At 41.6% G+C, this 20,048-nt stretch overlaps 1 protein-coding gene across 1 annotated transcript in view; it reads right to left on the bottom strand.

The window, feature by feature from the left end:
- The window catches only part of DHTKD1 (dehydrogenase E1 and transketolase domain containing 1), a 948,838-nt gene that overhangs the window by 800,645 nt on the left and 128,145 nt on the right, over window positions 1-20,048 (bottom strand). The window contains exon 3 of the mRNA XM_044088312.1: window positions 7,308-7,519. Within this exon, the coding sequence (XP_043944247.1) occupies window positions 7,308-7,519 (212 nt within the window). The remainder of the gene's footprint in view (window positions 1-7,307; window positions 7,520-20,048) is intronic.

The raw sequence follows: 20,048 nt of genomic DNA, 5'->3' as shown, positions 1-20,048 counted from the left end.
TACAAGTTAAATAGCTCTAAAAGTCTGAGTGACAATTTATTAGAGTTGAGTGTGTATTCGACAAATAGTTTGACTGAAATGGGGAGTGATGTTTTGTGGAATGATGTGTTTTCATCAAATGTAGAATTAAATCAAAATGGGGGTGGGAGTATTCGGGTAACTAGTGGAACAGAGTCCTTACATGTAAATAGCATAGTGAATCAGCAATGTGCTTCTTTTACCTGTGGAATAGATGATCGGTCAATTTCTGAGTTCATGTTTAATGATGAATGTGGGGTGTCATATCAAATTTTTGAATAGGTACAAGAAATGTTCAGTCTGAATGTTTTAAAAAATTCTGAAATTATTACCAATACTCCTGGTGATTTCAAAAGTTTATAACTATTGTAAAATTAAACTAGGCACTGGGCATGCAAACTTACTATAAAAAGGTTTTACATTTGTACCGTGTAGAAAAGGGACACTTTCAGAAATGTTAATTGACCTGAAACTATTTGTTCGCAAAATGAATATAAGGATGTGGTTTCCTGATACGGGGACCAGATATGAACAAAAAGTACTGGTGAAGCCTAGTAAATTTAACCCTCCAACTAACCAAATGATTGCATCATTTGAAAAAGCTTGTGAGTTAGATGAAAGGGAACATTTCAGGAAGTCAAAGAGAAGTGGGTATATTAATTTGTCTCCTACTGAATATAATTTACTAAGTGACTTGGCTGACAATAAACGGGTATGAATAATGAGGCCTGACAAAGGCAATGGTACTCTGGTGATTGATAAAAACGATTATATAGATGCCATGATGGGTATGTTAATGGAAGATAATTATGTGGAAAGTAGTGTCAATGAAATTACTATGGCACATTTAAAACTTGACTTAATGATAATATGCTGTTTCAGGGGAAAATAACCAAAACAAAACGTGAATTTTTGAGGAATCCCAATCCAGTGGTCAGTGGGATATTTGGTATTCCCAAATTGCACAAAGGCCTGGATGATGTTAAAATCAGGCCTATTGTGGATGGGAAATAAAGTAAAACATGTTTTATTAGTCACTATTTGGATTATTATATGCAGAGAGGTCTAGGTACCTTTGCATATATAACTAAAGATTCCGGGAATTTTTTAGAAAAGCTAAACATGATAACTATTACAGAAGACACTATGTTAGTTACAAATGATGTATGTAATCTGCTTTTGGTTATTCCCCATGAAGTAGGAATAACTTGGCTGGAGTGCCAATTGATTAAAACTGGCCTGTATGACCAGGATCAAGTAAATGTGTTTATTACCCTGATGGAGGCAGTGTTGTAGAACAATTTTCTGTATTCTGAAGGACATTTTTATAAACAAGTCACTGGTGTGGCTATGGGGGCCGCTTGTGCCCCCATTTATGCCAATTATATAATGTCCTACTGGGAGCAGGAGTATGTATTTCAAAGTGCCTATAATAAGTATATTAGGCAATATAAGCATTTCTTGGACGATATTTTTATCGTTTGGAAAGGAAATTGTGAACAGCTTAAGGCATTTTTAGATTACATCAACAGCACAGTGGGGTTTCTAAAATTCACCTATCAGTACAGTGCAGAAACACTATCATATTTGGATGTTAAATTGGCAATAGATAGAGAGATGAAGTGTTTGAGATCTAGTATTTATACGAAAACCACTTTTTCCAATTCATATTTGGATTAGAATAGCTGGCACCCTCACCATCAAAAAAGATCCATTGTTAAGGATCAAATGGTGAGGGCAGCCAGGATGGTCAGTAATAATCAGGAGTTCCTTAGAGCGTTGGAATTTATGACCATGATGTTCAAAAGAAGGGGATACCCAGAGCCCTGTGCGCGGATGTCATGGAAGAAATCATTTGTAAAAGGAATAACAGCATTTACAGGGCCATTTTGATGGGAGGGATCGGGCATGTTCCAGACGAGTTGGTAGTTAATGTTGATGAAACTGAATTGAAAAATAAAGTTGAAGGTTTATTATTTGTCACCACTTTTAACCAGGATGCTGATTGGTTTAGGTGGATGGTAAAGAAAAACTGGGATATCTTAGACAAGAATGTTGAAAATAAGATGGGTGGTGCTCCAAGGTTTGTGTTCCGGAAGGATAAATCCTTTAAGGAGATCTTGGAGAAGGGGTCCCACCAAAAGCAATTAAGTGTTGGGAGAGTGTTAGGTAATTTCAAATGTGGGAGATGCATTACATGTAAGTACATTATGGAAACGGATAAGAATATCAAAGTGAATAAATACTTTATTCCTATATTGGGGCATTATGATGGTTATACTCAGAATGTGGTGTATTCAGCTAAATGTGAAGCATGTCCTATGCTTTATGTCGGAAAAACATTCAGGCACTTTAGGGAAAGAGTAAATTAACATCTTTTGGACATTAAGCATCTTAAGTCCACCAATGCCCTTGCTAGGCATACTGCTAGACATTTAGAGCGCAGCTTTAAATTTTGCGTCATTCAACAAATCAAAAATGACATTCAGGGCAAGGTGTTAGATGCCCATTTAGATATATGCGAATTAAAATGGCAACTTAGGGTGGATGCCCAGAACTACCCTGGTATAAACAACATCAGTAGTATTGCCCCTATATTAAAGTTAAAAAATATTCTGGGTAGGTAGGTAAAGTTAATATTGAATCAGTTTAGTTTAATACATTTATTTCATTGTATTTTAATTTATTTTTATTTTATTACACATGTATATTTATGAATTAAATGAAATGATATAAACTTTAAAAATTTGCAATGAAAAATAGTATGTTTAGATTGTGTTTTATTATGTATGGGTGTAATTTAGTCATATTCCTTTAAAAAGTGCATTGTTGAAATGATGAATTAATTGTTGTACTGGGTGGGTATTTAAATAGGAGTTTTTGTGAAGATTTTATTGTTCTGATGAAGTCCTGACAAGGGTGGACGAAACCTATGTTAACAATTCTGTCCGACTATTGTTTTTACACATAAAAGGTGGACTGGTCTGCTGTTCTCCAGGTGCTTTTCTTTTTTATGTTGTTAGATCTGGTTAAAAGCATTCTGGGTAAGGCAGATGACTTCAGGAGTCTCAGCACTACTTTCTCCACATCTTCTTTCGATAGGCTCCTGGAAGATCTGGAGGACAGTGTGGTAGATCTAGACCTCTGTAAAATAGGGGACCTTGACGCTGGGGAGACCAGCAAAGGATTTCTAGACCAGCTCCGATGTCTGCTATCAGTGGTCGGCTCCAATGGATGCTATCAGTGGTCGGCTCCTAACTGCCTGGGGCCAACACTGAAGCTATAGTAGCTACGCCCTCAATCGGTTCCGAAATCAGTGGAGCAGAGAAGGGAGAAGACTTGTCTGGTTTTGAAATTTTGGGAGGTGGTTCCGAGGCACCAGATGGCACCGGGGAATGCATCTTGGAAGGTTTAGCCTTTTCTTTCTTAGATCCATGCGAATTAGATGCAGAAGACGAACTGGCCAAATCTTCCTCAAAGGAAGGCATAAGGAGACCTTTTAATATTAGTTTATTCTTCCTCTCCTGTAATACCCCGGCACTGAAAGAATGACAAAACAAACACATTTCTTGTAAATGGATGGTTCTGAGGCAATACACACAGTTACTGTGGCCATCAGTAACAGACATCTTTTCCGAGCATTTCACACATTTCTTAAACCCCGAGGGTTTATGATCTTTATCCTCCTTAGACATAGCACTGAATATGCAACAAAAGGACACAAGCCAATTACCCAGCGGGGACTAGGTCCTCTAACTCAAATGGGCCTAGCCCTGGGTAGAAAAAGAAAGGGAGAAACCTAGGTCCTCTAACTCAAATGGACCTAGAAAGGAGGATAGAAAGGTCTGAATTAGCAAATATACTGACACACACACACACACACACACACACACACACACACACACACACACACACACACAAGGTAGAGGCCTTTATACAACACTATGCCTTAGAAACAAGAAGTGTTGAAAAACCAGGAACCCTTGTCAGCCAAGGTAAAAATCCAACAAATTAGTAGACCGATTACTCCAAAATTAACTATCTAAGCTAATAACACCACACACTAAGAAACACTAATATAACTAAGCTAATAACGCACTCTAAAGAACACTGCACACAGAAAGTTAAATTGAGCGCAGGCGCGTCTTAAGCACTAATTAACACACTACAAATGTCTAAACTAAACTAGCACAGTAAATAACAACTGGGGGCAAAAACGCCCGCTAAATGAAACGAAACTGGCACACAGGATACCAAGGAGAAAACAAGGCCAACGGCCAACCAGTTCTCAACAATAATTCAGTAAATAGAGGAAAAAGGTACTGCAGTAGACTAAACTACTCTAAAGATAGAAAAACAACACTATCAAAGGCTATTTATGGGGCTGGGAGGTTGGCATAATGGTTAAGGTTTTTACCTTACAGACACAAGGTGCAGGGTTTGATTCTCACATGGGCCAATTGTCTAGGCTTAAAATGGTCCACAAGGGCAGTTAGCCTAGTACTGATCTATAAACCTATGAACCTATACAAATTGAAAGTTAAGCTGTAAAATAGCAAAAAGTAGTAAAATGTGTTAAAATTAGCCACGGCCAAGAAGAAGCACATCTGAACTCGTCGACGCGGCAAACAAGATCTGGGGATTGTACTAATGCACCATGGGATACCTACCTAGCCACGAGCCAACTGGAAGAGTTAGAGCTTGCAAAAAGGCCAGGTCAGAGCAGAGGATCAGCTCCAAACCCATATGTAAGAATGAAGGCGAGACAGGACTACAGAACATTATGTATTCCTGGTTTAAAAACTATATCCTACAGAACGTCCGTCATGTCCTATGACACTGGTAAACTTTTCACAGGAGTTCTTCAGTGCTCTAGCCTGGGCCTGTTTTTTTCTTCTTCTTTGTTTTAATTAATGACATTCCCAAAGATCTACATCATCTTGAGAAGCTTTTATAAGCAGATGACACTTTACTTACTAAAAACTCAAAAAATAGTCCCTCACTCCAAAATCGTTTACAAGATCATTTTAAGTTCCTATAGAACTGGCTATCGTCTAACAATCAAAATATTAACACTAAAAACATATGGTTCTTGGGACAACAAAAAACTCCAAAATGCTCCCCACATTCTCTATAAATGAATCCAATGACTCCTCACTGCAATAAATGAGCAGAAATACCTTGGTGTTATTATTGATCAGTCTTTCTAACCACATACAGTAAGGCAAATTGAAAGGGTTCTAAACCAAATTAAAATACCCTGCACAACCTATCTTCTAGTAGGCGAGACAAGAAAAGCCACTGTCCATAATGCGTCATACCGAAGTTAAATATTCCTTACCATTTTCAGTAATTTGTGCTCAAAATACATCTATACACCAGAAAACTGAAAACAAAATAGAAAGACTCGTACAACTGGCTCATAATCAAGAACATCACTGCACCTCTGTTTTTAAAGCCAAGTGACTATCTGTTATGACAAAGTTTACTTTCCTTCTTTGTCCATTTATTTATTTACAGGATACTAAAGGATTCTTCCTGACCCCTGCCCAGATCTCCTCTTTCCTATCTACTCTTCTGAATGCTCTCTTCGAAGTCAAGAGCCTCTGTTTCTTGTTAGACTTTCAGTTTGTCTATTACAGGGTAAAAAAACAGCTCCTACAACATGGAACTCACCACCTGTTCAAATAAGAAATATAAACAACTTTATAAAATTCTGAAAGCAGTTGAAGCGGTTCTCAACCATTCCGTCAAAGGGTACATACTTCACTAGAAAAGATTAAACAGTACTTCAACTTATTCTCTTGCTAGCTAATAAAGGTTTTACTTCTTTTAGAACAGCTCTTCCAACTGGTGGGATACTCCCCACATCAACACTTCCTACTTTTATTATCATTATGTGAATAATTTGTTTTTGTAAATACTTTTTATATGTTCTATACTCTCCCCACTATACACATTTTCAAAAAATACTGGCAGCTTTTTACAACTTCTGTCAATCTGTCACTACATAGACTTTATTCATTATGTCTTTCTCCACTGTATAAATATTGGATGCGTGTGCATGCTGATGTCTTTTTTGGCATGAGTCATGACTGAAAAAAGATTATCTTGACCCACTTCCATCTGTCCAGTTAAAGTAAATAACACACATATATTATATAAAGACATATAACCAGAGATACACAAATACACAAATGTACACATGCTCCCTGAAACACACACACACACCCACCACACACCCTGCATTTCTACATTCTTCTAAAAGAATCTTCTAATGTTGTCTCATGAAGCTTGTTCTGAATTTATGTTATCAATTCAGAATCAGAAAAAATCGAAAATATTATGCAGTATGCATGACACTTGCCTCTTCCTCCAGTTAACTTCAAATCATGCCTTAAGAAGGCAAGGGGAATAATAAGTCAAGCTTCGGAAAGGTCAGATAAAATCTGGGAAATTCAAGAGATCAGAAAACAAAGAAAACAAAAACATGTCTGAAAGATAGGCAAGACGTTTCTTTTCCATATTTTAATTCATTGGCAAGATCTGCTTTTCATCAAATTGAACAAGAATTTCTGAGATATGGAAGACATTAGTTCTGCAACAGCTGGTGGACAAGTGAAACAGAAGAGTAGTAGTACATCTGTATTTAATGCTTGCAAAAAAAAAAAAACAAAAGACATTCTTGAACATTAGAATTTGCCGTTAAAAATATATAGCCTCCTCTGTAGTGCAGTGGGGTAATTCATAAAAATGTTCCCAGTCCAGGTTCAATTAACAACCTGGGTACACAGGAAGATCTGGCTGGAGAGGAATGACTGATGTAGGCCTGCCCATCTTGGGCTTTGCTGCATTAGTTCCACCTGTCAGCTCACAGGCAACTTACTACATGGACAGCACCGTGGGCCTACTGGGCAGTGTCTGCACTGCAGTCAAGCCAGGGAATTCATAAACACACCTGCTCTGGGACTATAAAGAGTCCCCTTCCTTCAGGTGAGCTGTTGGACAGAGGGTGCTACAGGCCAAAATACCAAGCTAGCCAGACGAACTCCTTTCCAAAGGCTTATTCCTACCTTCCCAAAGTAACCTATCGGTACAGACACTAGAAGTTAAAATTTCCAAAGGAGTCAGGGGCCACCCAAAAAGTGATGCTGGGTGCTAAAATTGGTGACATCGAGAAACAGAAAAGCTAAATGACTGACAGATGTTACTAATGCTCAGCAAGCTAAAAATAAAAAGCTGTAGAAAGAAGAAACATATAACAACTAGTTTATTTAATTAATTTTTACCTGAGATTCCAGCATCAGTTTAGCCAACTGTTTTCTCTCTTCTGTGGTAAATGTTTCTTGCTTAAGTTGCTCAAATCTCCGTGCAAACCAACCCTTTTCTGCCTGTGACTGAAGAATACCAGTTTCTATTGAAATGTGCCCACAGTATGTACGGTTAAGGTACTCCAGGACTTCCTCCAAGAAAGCTTCATCCTTTCCAAACTCCAAGAGCCCTAAACAGAGAATAAAACATAAACATTGCCATACAAATTAAGGAAAATAAATATATACACAATCTCCCATTAACTCTCCCTACTGTTAATATATCAGTGGGTGATAATCACTTATGAGCGATCACACACAACTGAAATATAGGCCACAGTGCACATATCTTAATTAAATTATGAAACAAGAGAATGTGTGCTCATGGAAAGGGCTTTGCATGTTTTAATTCACACACACACATTATATATATATATATATATATATATATATATATATATATATATATATATATATATATATACACACACACACACACACACACACACACATATACACACACATACATATATATGTATCTTTAATGCACTAGTTATGTATTCTACAGCTATGTAAATTAGAGGCAAAATATATACCCACTAATAAAAGCACGACTAAAGATTTTTTTAAAAGTTCATTGTTAACAGGTATGCACAAATGGGATGAACCTGAATGTACAGGACACAGGCATGTAGTCTGTAATCAATTACTTCAAGCTAAAAACGTTCATCGATCAATATACGTCCGTGGATGTAAACAAATGATACTTACTGGCATACAGATGGCTGAGACACAGCCGGCACTAGCTTTAGTGCATCATCCATATTTCAGAGCACTATCTATCCAGTCCTACTATAAAGGCATGCACAGTTAATTTCATAAAATCACCATTAAGTATAACAATTGCTTCTGTTGTAGCAATTAACATTTATTTACTGTACTTACTTGCTGTAAAACTTTGCTATCTTACTTGCACTTGCACCAATAATTATAGCCTAAAGTAATTATTTTCCATTGCTATTTAATTCCTTGTACCATTTTCTAAATGACTTGATAGCATGCTCAATCACCACTGCAATGAATCAACAGCCCACTCTACCTTTCCTTGACCAGCTTGCTAGTACTTGGAGTATTAAGGCAGAGTAACAATTGCCTTCTGTTTACTAATAATCCTTTACTCCTGTTAAATACTGACCCCACCTTCAAGAGTTGCAAACATTTATTCATTTTGGAAAACTGGAAGCACTTAAAGGCAGTAAATATTCCTCTACCATACCCACATATGCTACAGTGTTCAAAAAAAAAAGTTATGTACTTACCATAATGTTCCATCAGAGTTGTTGCTTTTCATTTGTCTTCAACCTATGGGACTTTGATCCGAGATTGGATCTGACTTGGCCATCTAAACCAGCATCACAGCCAAAATCTGAGCTCCTTCCCTACCCATAATGCCTCTCTCTAACTTCTTCCCCACAGAACGAGTTTGCTGCAGGACAGCACCACCCGACCCTCAGCAGAGTACCTTAACCCCTAACCACTGAAGGGGTACACACACACCAGACTCAAACCCAGGACCAAGAAGAAGATAAGCCTGCACCTGTTACCTGTCTGGTCCACAACACAAGACCATTGTTTGTTCCATAGGTTGAAGACCAAATGAAAACGAGTCCCCAACTACAATAACCTTGGGAGGCCATTATGGAAGGATATTCTGGAGCACGGCAGAGCAGAAGAAAGCCCTGCTCCTGGACAGAATGTCCAATTTGTAATGGGAAATAAAAGTATGCACGAGAACCAAGTAGCAGCAGAGCAAAATGTCATCCAAAGGAACCCTGAACCAAAATGCCACAGAAAAAGACACTGATCTGGTGGAATGTGCCCAGACCTTTAGAACAATAAGCCGTAGACATGCAACTGAAAATCCAATGAGCAAGGGTGACCTTAGAAATAGGCTTTCCCAAACAGGGCTTTGAAAAGGATACAAAAAGTTGATCAGACTGTCGTCAATTTTTGGTTCTATCCAAATAAAAACACAACTACTTATGGACATCAAACAAATTTAATTTGTATTCCCCTTTGTTCTGATAATTTGGAAAGAAGACTGGCAAATGAATCACCTGGTTAATGTTGGCTTCGGAAGCCAACTTTGTCATGAGAGAGAGGTTGGTACAAAGAGTCACTCTCTCTTTATGGAAGACAAGATAAGGAGGCTTAATTGACAACACCTGCAATCCAGATACCTGCTTGGCAGACGTGATCACCACCAAGAAGGCCGTCTTCCAAAAAAGGAACTGTAAATCCACAATAGCAGCTGGCTGGAAAGAAGGAGAAACCATAGCCTGCAAAACCAAAATAACATCCCAAAGAGGTATGGGGTCCTTGACTGGTGGCCTAAGGAGGAAGGTACCCCTCAAAAAGGCCTTGCAGAGTTTAGAAGAAGCCAGGTATGCAGAATTCTCACCCACATGGAAATTTGAGATTGCTGCCAAGTGAATTTTAATCATAGAAAAACTAGCTCAGTTGTAGAAGGTATAGGCTAGAAAATCCAGAATGGCAGGAACAGGAGCTGTAAAAGGATCCTACGTATGCTGCAATGCCTAGATGGAAAAACATTTCCAATTACTGGAGTAAATTTTTCTAATAGAGGCCTTATGAGCCGCAACCAAAATCTTTTTAACTGGTAAAGAGACCCAGGAAATGAACTGGAGCAGCCACACGGTGAGCTTCAGGCTGACTAAGTCCAAGTGTGGAACCTCTGACAAGTGTGAGAGGAGATCCGGAACTGGATCCAGAGTCCAGGGTGGACATGCCAGATGAGACCAAAGAATGGGGAACCAAACTTGGAAAGACCAGAAGGGGGTAATGAGGATGACCTTGCTCTTCAACCTCTGTGTTTTCTGAAAATACCTGGATATCAGAGGAATAGGGGGGTAAGCATAAAGTACATGGGAGGCCAAGCATGGACCAGAGCATCCACAGGCATCTCCCCCAAAGGGGGGGATCAGGGCGAAAAACTCTCTGCACTTGGCAATGAAAAGAGTGGTGAAAAGATCGCAGCAAGGATGACTTCATTTCCAAAAGATCACGTCCGCCACTGAAGGATTCAGAGACCATTCATAAGGCATCAGAATGGTTCTGCTGAGCCTGTCCGCTAGAAGGCTGAACTTCCCTGGAAAGCGTGTTGCCACCAGAAAACAGATGGAAGAGATCACCCACTCTCACAATGTTATGGCCCTGTGGCATAGGGGAAAAGATCTGGTCCCCCCTGTTTGTTGATGTACCAGACAACAGACATGTCTGTCTAGATGACAATTGTCCCAGTGGGAAGAAAAGCTTAAAGGGCTTGCAACACCAGAAGTACCGCTCTCATCTCCAGGACACTGATATGCAGATTTGCCTCCAAGGGGGACCACGTGCCTTGGACTGCCTGTCCCATCCAATGCCCCTCACCCAAGCTGGGAGGTGTCCATGGTCACCGTGATCGAGGGGCAAGGAAGAACAAATGGCCAGCCCAGAAGGAGGTCTGCGGATTACAGCCACCACTGAATAGACTCCCGACAAATCTGGGATAGCAGAACTGGGTACGAAAGAAGAAGGTCAGGTAGGGACCACTGCACCACCAAGGTCCACTGCAGGATCCTCACGGGTAGGTGTGCAGTTGGCAGTACAGTTATCGCGGCCGCCATAGATCCCAAAATCCATGTCCACTGGGGGGCAAGTAGTTTGTAGCATAAATCTCACATGTTGCTGGACCAAAATTATCCTGTCTGGTGGCAGAAACGCACTGTTCTGTAAGGTGTCAAACCGGGTACCTGTAAAATTATCACATGAACCAGTTCCAAGTTTGATTTGGCCAGATTGATCGATATGCCTAGGGAAGATGCTAGTAGAAGGAGGTAATCCCTGGCCTGAAGGAGCTGATGCCTGGTGGGAGCAGACAGGAGCCAATCATCCAGGTATGGAAATACATGGTATCCCTGCAGTCTCAAGTGAACCACCACTACTACCATCACTTTGGTAAACACCAGAGGGGCTATGGTGTCCATCACAAATCATCATTGGGTGCTCCAAATTATATCCAGAGGTTATTCCATCCTGTTTCTTCATCCCCCACTCCAAAAAGAAATCTCCCAAATGTTCCAGCTGGTCAGCGGGAGATGGCAGCCACAGAGATTGCCAGGGTGCTCAAAAGACGAGTCATCCAGTCCAAAGGGAAGTACTCGGAATTGAAAGCGATTGGCTCCCAGCCCGAAGTGAAGAAACCTTCTGGAATGCCTGTTCATTTCTATGTGATAGTATGCATCCTGAAGGTCTATAGAGCACATCCAGTCATTGTTCTGCACAATGGACATAATGGACTGCAAGGTGACCATCCAAAACTTCGTTTTCACAACAAACAGCTTCAGGGCAGTGAGATCCAGAATGGAGCTGAAGTCCCCTGTTTTCTTTAGTACCAAAAAGAATCTGGAATAAATGCCTGATCCAAACTGGTCTGGGAGGATGGACTGGATGATTTGTCTTTTGGGCACCCTGGCAATCTCTATGGCTGCCACCTCCCACTGACCAGCTGGAATATCTGGGAGATTTCTCTTTGGAGTGGGGGGATGAAGAAACAGGATGGAATAACCTCTGGATATAATCTGGAGCACCCAACGATCATTTCTGATGGACTCCCAGGCTGCTGGGTGCATAGAGAGACAACCTCCGAATGTCTCCAGAGTACAGCAGTCAGGCAAGCCCTCAGGATTGCTGAAAGAGCCAGTCAGACAATGAATCTCGAGACCCTTGGTTCCTCGGACCCCCTCTGCCATGTAGATGGCATCTGTTATTTCCCCTCTGCCCCTGGTGGAAGGTTCACAGTGAACTTCCTGGGGACAGCCCAGAGACTTTTTAAACCACAACTTTTTACCCCCATGCTGGTTCCTAGAGTAGGTCCATTGCAGGGTAGAGAAGCAGATTCCAATGGCAAACAAGATCTTCCTGTCTTACTTGTTCTAGGTAAGAGTATCATGAACAGTAGATCCAAAGAAGGTGGACCCATCAAAGGAGGCGTTCGTGAAAGATGCCTTGAAGGTTTCCACAAATGCACAAAGTTGGAGCCAGGCATGTATCCTAATGGCAACGCCTGTCCTAACCACCCTCGAGGTACCCTCAGTAGCATGAGAAAGTAACCTCATGGACGCGTTTGAGATGGCTGGCAAGGTGGATAGTCAGGAGGAGAAAACCTTATTCTCCTCCGACACTGACCCTGGGGCAAATGCAGAAAGTTCCTTAACCAGATCGCTCCGCAGTCTGGTGACGTGTGTCAAATAGTTCAGCGTACACAGAGAAAAGGTGGCTATAGAGTAAACTTACTTCCCAAAGCAGTCCATCGCCCTAGACGCCCTGTCGTGAGGATGGACTGAGGAGCTCTCCTGAGCCTGCTCCTTCTTGGTGGCCACTACAACCACCATGGCAACAACCAGAGAACCCTTGGACCAATGAGGCCTATCCGAGGGGGGCACTGAGCACCCTGTCTGGGTGCTTGTGAATGGGCTCAACAGTGTCTGTTCCTTCCATGCCCTGTGTGAGATGAGATCTAACAACGGATCTACGGGGTGGGTCACCCAAGATGTAGAGGGCCCTGTGCCAAACGCCTCCAGGAATACGGACTCATCAGGGTTGGGTTTATGGGAAGACCATCCACCTCTCTGATGCAGGATCTCCATGATGTCTCCAAATGAGACATCATCAGGAGGTGATTCAGGGTCCCTTCCCCATCATCCAAGTCCATCTTTTCTGTGAGAGATTCCAGGGGGAAATCTAAGTGCCTACTCTTGCAGGTATGCTTATGAGGCACCTCCTCGGGGTGATACTCCTGACAGGACTCAAAAGCTTCAAGGGGTTCCTGAAAAGGAACATACTGGGGAGGTCTAGCAACAGGCTGTCCCTGAGGAGGCAGGATGTATGACTCCCACCCAGAAACAGAGGGAGCAAGGGTATGCTCTGAGTAGGAAGTGTTGAGGTCCTAGAGGGAGCTGAGAGGAACCTCTACACCACCTCGAAGGCTGAAGGTAAGTGGACCCCAGAAGACAAAGCCACCAGCATTGGAGCCTCCTGGACTATCACCCCCAGCGCCGAAGCCCCTAGAGGAAGAAACAGCTCCAAAAGCCTCGAAGCCGAATCTACAGCTTTGAGAGCTGGTAAGATCAATGTAACCATCGGCGTTGAGGTACAAGTGACTGTCAATGTCAACACCTCAACACTGGGAAACCTTGGGCCAAAGAACTCAGAAGCCAAAGGTCAGATTGGAGAAAGAGAGACTGAGAAAATTCCAGGCTGCATGCTCAACTCTGGAGGGGGACAGAGCAGGCAAAACCTGAAGCTGTACTTCATCATCATCCTGCCCTCCTCGACTCCAGACAGGCTCAGAGTGGACCGGACAAAGGAGGCCACCAACCCCAGCCTGGAATGGTGCTGAGGAAAAGCAGGGATAGGAGACATGCACCTTGGGAACTTTCTGATTCTGGGGAGAAATGGGGCGAACAGAGTCAAGGAGAACACTGAACCACCACGGGCAGAGACTATGCGGGCGGCTTGGCAGAGGAAGCCCACTCAGGAGACCGCTTCCTATACCGCTCTCGCTCTATGTCTGGCCCTTTCCCCTTCCCCAGGCTTCTTGGTGGGGGTTTGAGCCCCAGAAGTGGAGGAAGGACACAGAGAAGACCCACAGGTCGAGGGCAAAAGGCCCTTCAAAATCAACTTATTCCTCCTGCCGATAAGAACTCATTGATTAGAACCCGTGCATATCGAACAGGAGGAATCCAGTGCCCCATGCACACCATGCTCAGAGTGTGGGCATCAGACGGAGGAATCTTATGCCCACACTCTGTACTCTTTTTCAACCAGCTGGCTTAGGAAGGTCATCCATAGGGTAAACAGATGCGCAAACACACACACACACACACACACACACACACACACACACACAGAACCAACAGACAGAAGAAGGTTTTCTTGAATATGGCATTCTAAGAAAATGTACAAAGCTGCCTTCTTCACCTCCTTAACATTGTCTTGTTAAACTTAGCATATATATGGGGTCTATTTTATTCCCACGAAAGCCGAATCGGACGAATACAACTTGCACGAACCATAATGAGCAAAATGCGAATACGTCAAACGCACTAAACCACGAAATTCAAAATCTCACTCTCTCATACTTGGCCAACCCCCACTGCCCGCAACATACTACCTACCGAAACACGGTAAAAAACAACACATACACACACTAACCAAAACCCTACTTCTAACACTAAAGTAAAGCACCAAAACCCTACTTCTAACCCTACACTAAACCCTACATACACATCTATGCACTATCCTTAACCCCTCCCTAACCCTAAGGTCCATAACTACTGCATACTTACCCTACTGAGCTATACCCAAACAAACTAAATATTCCACACACATACACTTAACAAAACTCTACACTAAACCTTACATACATTACCTATCTAGGCACTTACCTTAACCCGCACCCTAACCCTAAGGTCCGTAACTATCACACACTTACCTTACGGAGCTATTCCGCAGACAGGCCAACTATGCGAATTCGATATTTCCACTTTCGCAGTGTTGTGCGTTCGACGTATCCGCATTTCGCTCGTTATTCAGCTTTCACGGGAATAATGTAGACCCAATATATGACAGGACTCAGTCAAATGTTGAGGGCCAAAGCAATAAACACATTCATCGTGACTGTTGGTGATTTATTTGCTGGATTCTCATTTACAAGAAGAAACAAAAAGTGATATGGCAAAAAAGGGTCAAAGTCCTAAAATAAAACAGAGAAAAAAGCCTTAGTACACAACAGAATGAAAGTGTGGTAATGAGAGTAGCATGAGCAGAATTATCTGAAATACAGACAGTAAAAGAGCAAAGGAGTACCAAAAGCCTTAGTACACAACAGAGGGAAAGTGTGGCAATAAGAGGAGGAGGAGGAATTGAATTATCTCAAATACGGATATTAAAAGAGCAAAGGAGTCCAAAGAGAACAGTAAATAAAGTTACCAACCTGTACTCACAAAACCAGAAGAAAACAAAGTTCATTCCAAATCTTCCCAGAAAGTAGTCTGGGGCTATTTAGAACTCAAAACACATTTAGCAGTAGGAAGGCACTGGAAATGGAGAAGGGAAGTGCAGCATGTCGTGGGTAGAAGATGCTTCAAAAGTGGCTTGGGAAAGTTTTATCTACAGGGTAGGGCAAGCGTTGAGCACCTAATTGTAAAGGTTAATGAAGACTAAATCTCCATAGCAGGACAGGTTTTAATGACAGCACATAACATTTCAACAATATAAACAGGTTTAGGACTAACATCTTGATGGCAAAACACACACACACACACACACACACACACACACACACACACACACACACACACACACACACACACAATATTACACTCCTGAGCTACTCTACACATTGAGATTTCCAATCATTACACACTCACTTCACCAGTTACCATGGCGGACAGGGTTCAAGTCCCAAGTGAAACACAAACAATGACTATCAGCTCCAGCTGGAGGAACCGAGCAGAAAGGGAGGAAATGAGAAGATTCTGTCTTGCCCATCTTGGAGAAATGGATGTAGATTCTGCTTCCAGCTGAGTGTTCGCTAGCAGAGGACAGGGAGTATTCGCAAAGGTAAAAGCAGGGTACTGCTCTTTCATCAGCAAGGGGCATTAGTGGGTGGTTCAGTCTGCACAGTGATGTGCTGACAACACAAGCGCACACTGCCCTAGGTGGGACTTCTCTTTTCCTCGTGCCCACAAATTCTCAACCTCTACTGCCCCTTATGTGATGTCCTGCCTCCCCATTCTCATACTGATTGACAGCTTATGATATTACCTGTTGAGACTGATAATGTGAGCTCTCCCTGGAAAGGCAGGCTACCTGTCATAAAGCTCACAAGATTTTACTGACCCCCCCCCCCACCTCTATGGAAGGGATCAGATGAGTTCATTGGGATAGGGTGGATGATCAGCAAGGGGTGAGACATGGGGACAAAAATGAAGTGCACATAAAAATAAAAAAACTACACACACAAACCAGCTCACACACTACAGAAAACTCATCCACATTAACACACTTACCAGTCTACAACACAAAAACATGGACTACATGCTTTGTGATGTGATGGGCAAGCCCCCCAAAACTTGTAAATAAAACACCGAGATTTCACTTACCTTGGGATAAGTGTGGTATGTAGTGTTGCAGCTACACACATACACACACACACACACACACAGACACACACACACACAGACACACACACACACAGACACACACACACACACACACACACACACACACACACACAGACACACACACACAGACACACACACACACTTGCACAACAGCCATTTCTCACACTTTTCAAGCACTCTTTCCCTTTGATCAAATGCATGCCATCATAACTACATTCTCCTGGCAACATACACACTCTCAAAACACCATTCTCCTCATCAAAGCCACACCCTGTCATATCTGTAGTCTCATAACCACATACACAAACACACCCACACACATACACCATACACTCATAAAATATCTGTCCCCCTCACCAAACACACAAATGTCAAACCTACACTCTCCTGACCCATCAAAACACATACCTACAAAGACTTCTAATCAGTACACACATTCAAGACACCAAAAGCAACCACACATATACAAACTATTCACTCATATGTACATATACACACACACACTGCTCACCTACAACCTAACTCACTGATATACTTCTACACACACAACCTTTCAATCGGAAAACAACAAAATACATACCATGTTTTTGAGTACTCGCTTAAACATACTCACAAAAAAAAAAAAAATCCTTGGCAAAATGTTGCTATGTGTATACAGCCTGACCTGAACAACAGCTACTTCAGACACAGTCACAGACAGACAGACAAGACACAGAGAGAGAGACACACACACACACACACACACACACACACACACACACACACACACACACACACACACACACACACACACACACACACACACACACACACGTACACTGCCTAGCACCTCACCAGATAATGCTGGGTGGCAAACAAGGGAGCCCGCAGGATTTTTTGCAGGGGGGGGGATGCAAACCCAGAGCCCCACCGACATAGCTCTCCCTGCCAACACAGCCCCGCCCAAGTCCACCCACCCCAAGCCCTGCCCACACAGCCATTCCAGTGTCCCATTACTTGGCTATTTCTCCCCATTTGCCATAGACACTGTTCAAATCTCTGTGTGCATACTGTTTTATGCTTTAGTTCTACAATGATTACAGGCAGTTGGATTTAATTTACAACTTTTATTTCAAACATTATAGCCCAAACACTGATAGACATTTACTAAACCTAAACAAAGCAATAGTCTTACAATGAAAACAGACTTGGCATTAAAGCTTCTCTACTTTTGAAACTCACATTCAATGAAACAGCATTGAAACCCACATTCAAAGAAAATGCATCTGGCCAGTGGCAGGTTATTTACCTTTGAACTGTTTTCAAGCAATAGACTCCTTGCACACTGTTAGGGCCATGCAAAAGTTATTTGATTTACCTGAATTATAATATATAAAATATAACTGAATTATATCTCTTGTATTATACAGCAATACTTGTTTGAGTGTGCTTTAAATTTATAGTTTTGAACATTTTTTCCAGTAAGCAATGAAACAAAACATACAAACCAATAATGACAAACTGCCCAATTCAGAACATTTCAATCATAAAAGGCCACTCATTACAATCCACCAATATCAGTCAATACACACAATCTCTGCCGAAGTAAATGTAATCAGAATAATTCCACATTAAAGATATCTGAAACTAATGAAGAGGTTGTTGCTAGAAAACAACTGTATATTACAGTGTTTCATCTACAAATTCAGTGCCTGCTGCCGTCAAAGAATAAATTGCCTATGTTAAATTAAAAAAATGGTAAGCTGGTATATTGCAATAGAAAATGGATGGCAAGCTGAAAAACAGATTCATAGTTATTAGGCATCTCATCCAAAGGAGGACATCCTCAGGACTGCAGCATACAGATGTACATGCTGTAGGAATAAAACCTCAAGCCTCTACATTAAGATGCAAGTATTCTACTTGTGGTGCTACTAACATAGCTTTAAAACTTTATACCACAATAGAGATACCATTTGCTAAACAAAACAGTTGCACATTGTAAATAGACTTGGCATGAGCAGCAGTAAACTTCGCTTCCATTAAAACTCACAGTTCCTTGAAAATGCACTTGAAAATAAATTCCACCTGCTAACTCTAACTTGGGCATTTCACTGTCTCTCTCTCTCTCTCACACACACACAAACATACCACACCCCTCAAGGCCTCAACCTTAGTGCAAGAAATCTGGACAAAGCCTAAAATAAATAGGGACAGATTATAAATATGGCTCTCAAACTTAGAAAATTGCAAGAGTAACAGGATTTGTGTTGGTATGCATTTTTCTAAATGATATGACGTCTAAAACTGAAATGTCTCATTTAGCAACTTCAATCCTTTTTAGGAGGAATATGGGGCAAAAATCTGGACATTCTGCAAAAACATGGACAGCTGAGGGGTATGCTACCTCCCTCTTATACATACACACACACAGACACACACAGACACACACAGACACACACAGACACACACAGACACACACAGACACACAAATAATTCTGGTCAGACTTGAATTAGTTCTGGGAAGGTTGCACTGAACGGCACCGTGCTTGATCTGAAGTGGGTGAAATCCTGGTAGCCAGTGATAATAACTGATCTGCAGCTCAGCAATGTGGAGCATTAAAGCATTTTTAGCAGAGCATTGTTTCATCACTACCTAATGTGTTTGCACATAAGCTGTAGTTATTTCAAACATTTGCCTTTTTTGATTACTACAGAGTACATTTACCCACCAGAGCTATTGTGTTTTGACTTCAGTGTGGAGCTTACCTAGTTGTTGCAGGGCTTGGCTTTTAAGTAAGGTAGCAATGCTTATTTACCATATACCATTAAAGCCACCCAACTACAAGTGTACTAACACAAAGACACTGCTATAAGACACTGGTCTCCAATAAAATGTAATGAGCTTCTGAAAATACTGTAATCCTGTCCTTTTATTACAAATACTGTCATATGCATTTCAATACCCAAGGCTTATACATTATCTAGTTATGTAAATATTCTCTGCATGGCAACAACGAAAAGGCTTTCAATGCTGGTAATTCTTTAACAGTATGCTTACTAAAGCTTACTTGCATCTTACAATCTCTGACAAGCTTACCTGATGTTCATTAAACCATGGCTACTTAAACAGAGCAACAGGGCACTGTGACAGCATGAAGTTCCTGAATAATAAGAAGCATAAATCAACAGTATAAAAATCTGACAGAAAACCAGAACATTCTGCAAAATCAAGGACAGATGAAAAGCCACGGTCGTATTTGTGATCTACCTTGGATGGGGGAATACTCTGCACAATTACACTGCATAACTGCTCCTTGCCTTCCTTGGACACATCCAGAGCCACTACAATGGGGGGTGGGGTGCAATAAGTATGTCATAATTTGAAATGTCTCTGGCTGACAGTGATGGCTCTGACACTCACACCGCTCAACTTCAGAGCAAGAAATCTGGGCAAAGCCATACACAGAACTAGAAGTGGGACACAGGCCCA

Source organism: Protopterus annectens, chromosome 11.part0, assembly GCF_019279795.1.
Source record: "Protopterus annectens isolate FY-2018-M chromosome 11.part0, PAN1.0, whole genome shotgun sequence".
NCBI classification, from domain to species: Eukaryota; Metazoa; Chordata; order Ceratodontiformes; family Protopteridae; genus Protopterus; species Protopterus annectens.
This window is presented reverse-complemented; position numbering and strand designations above follow the sequence as displayed.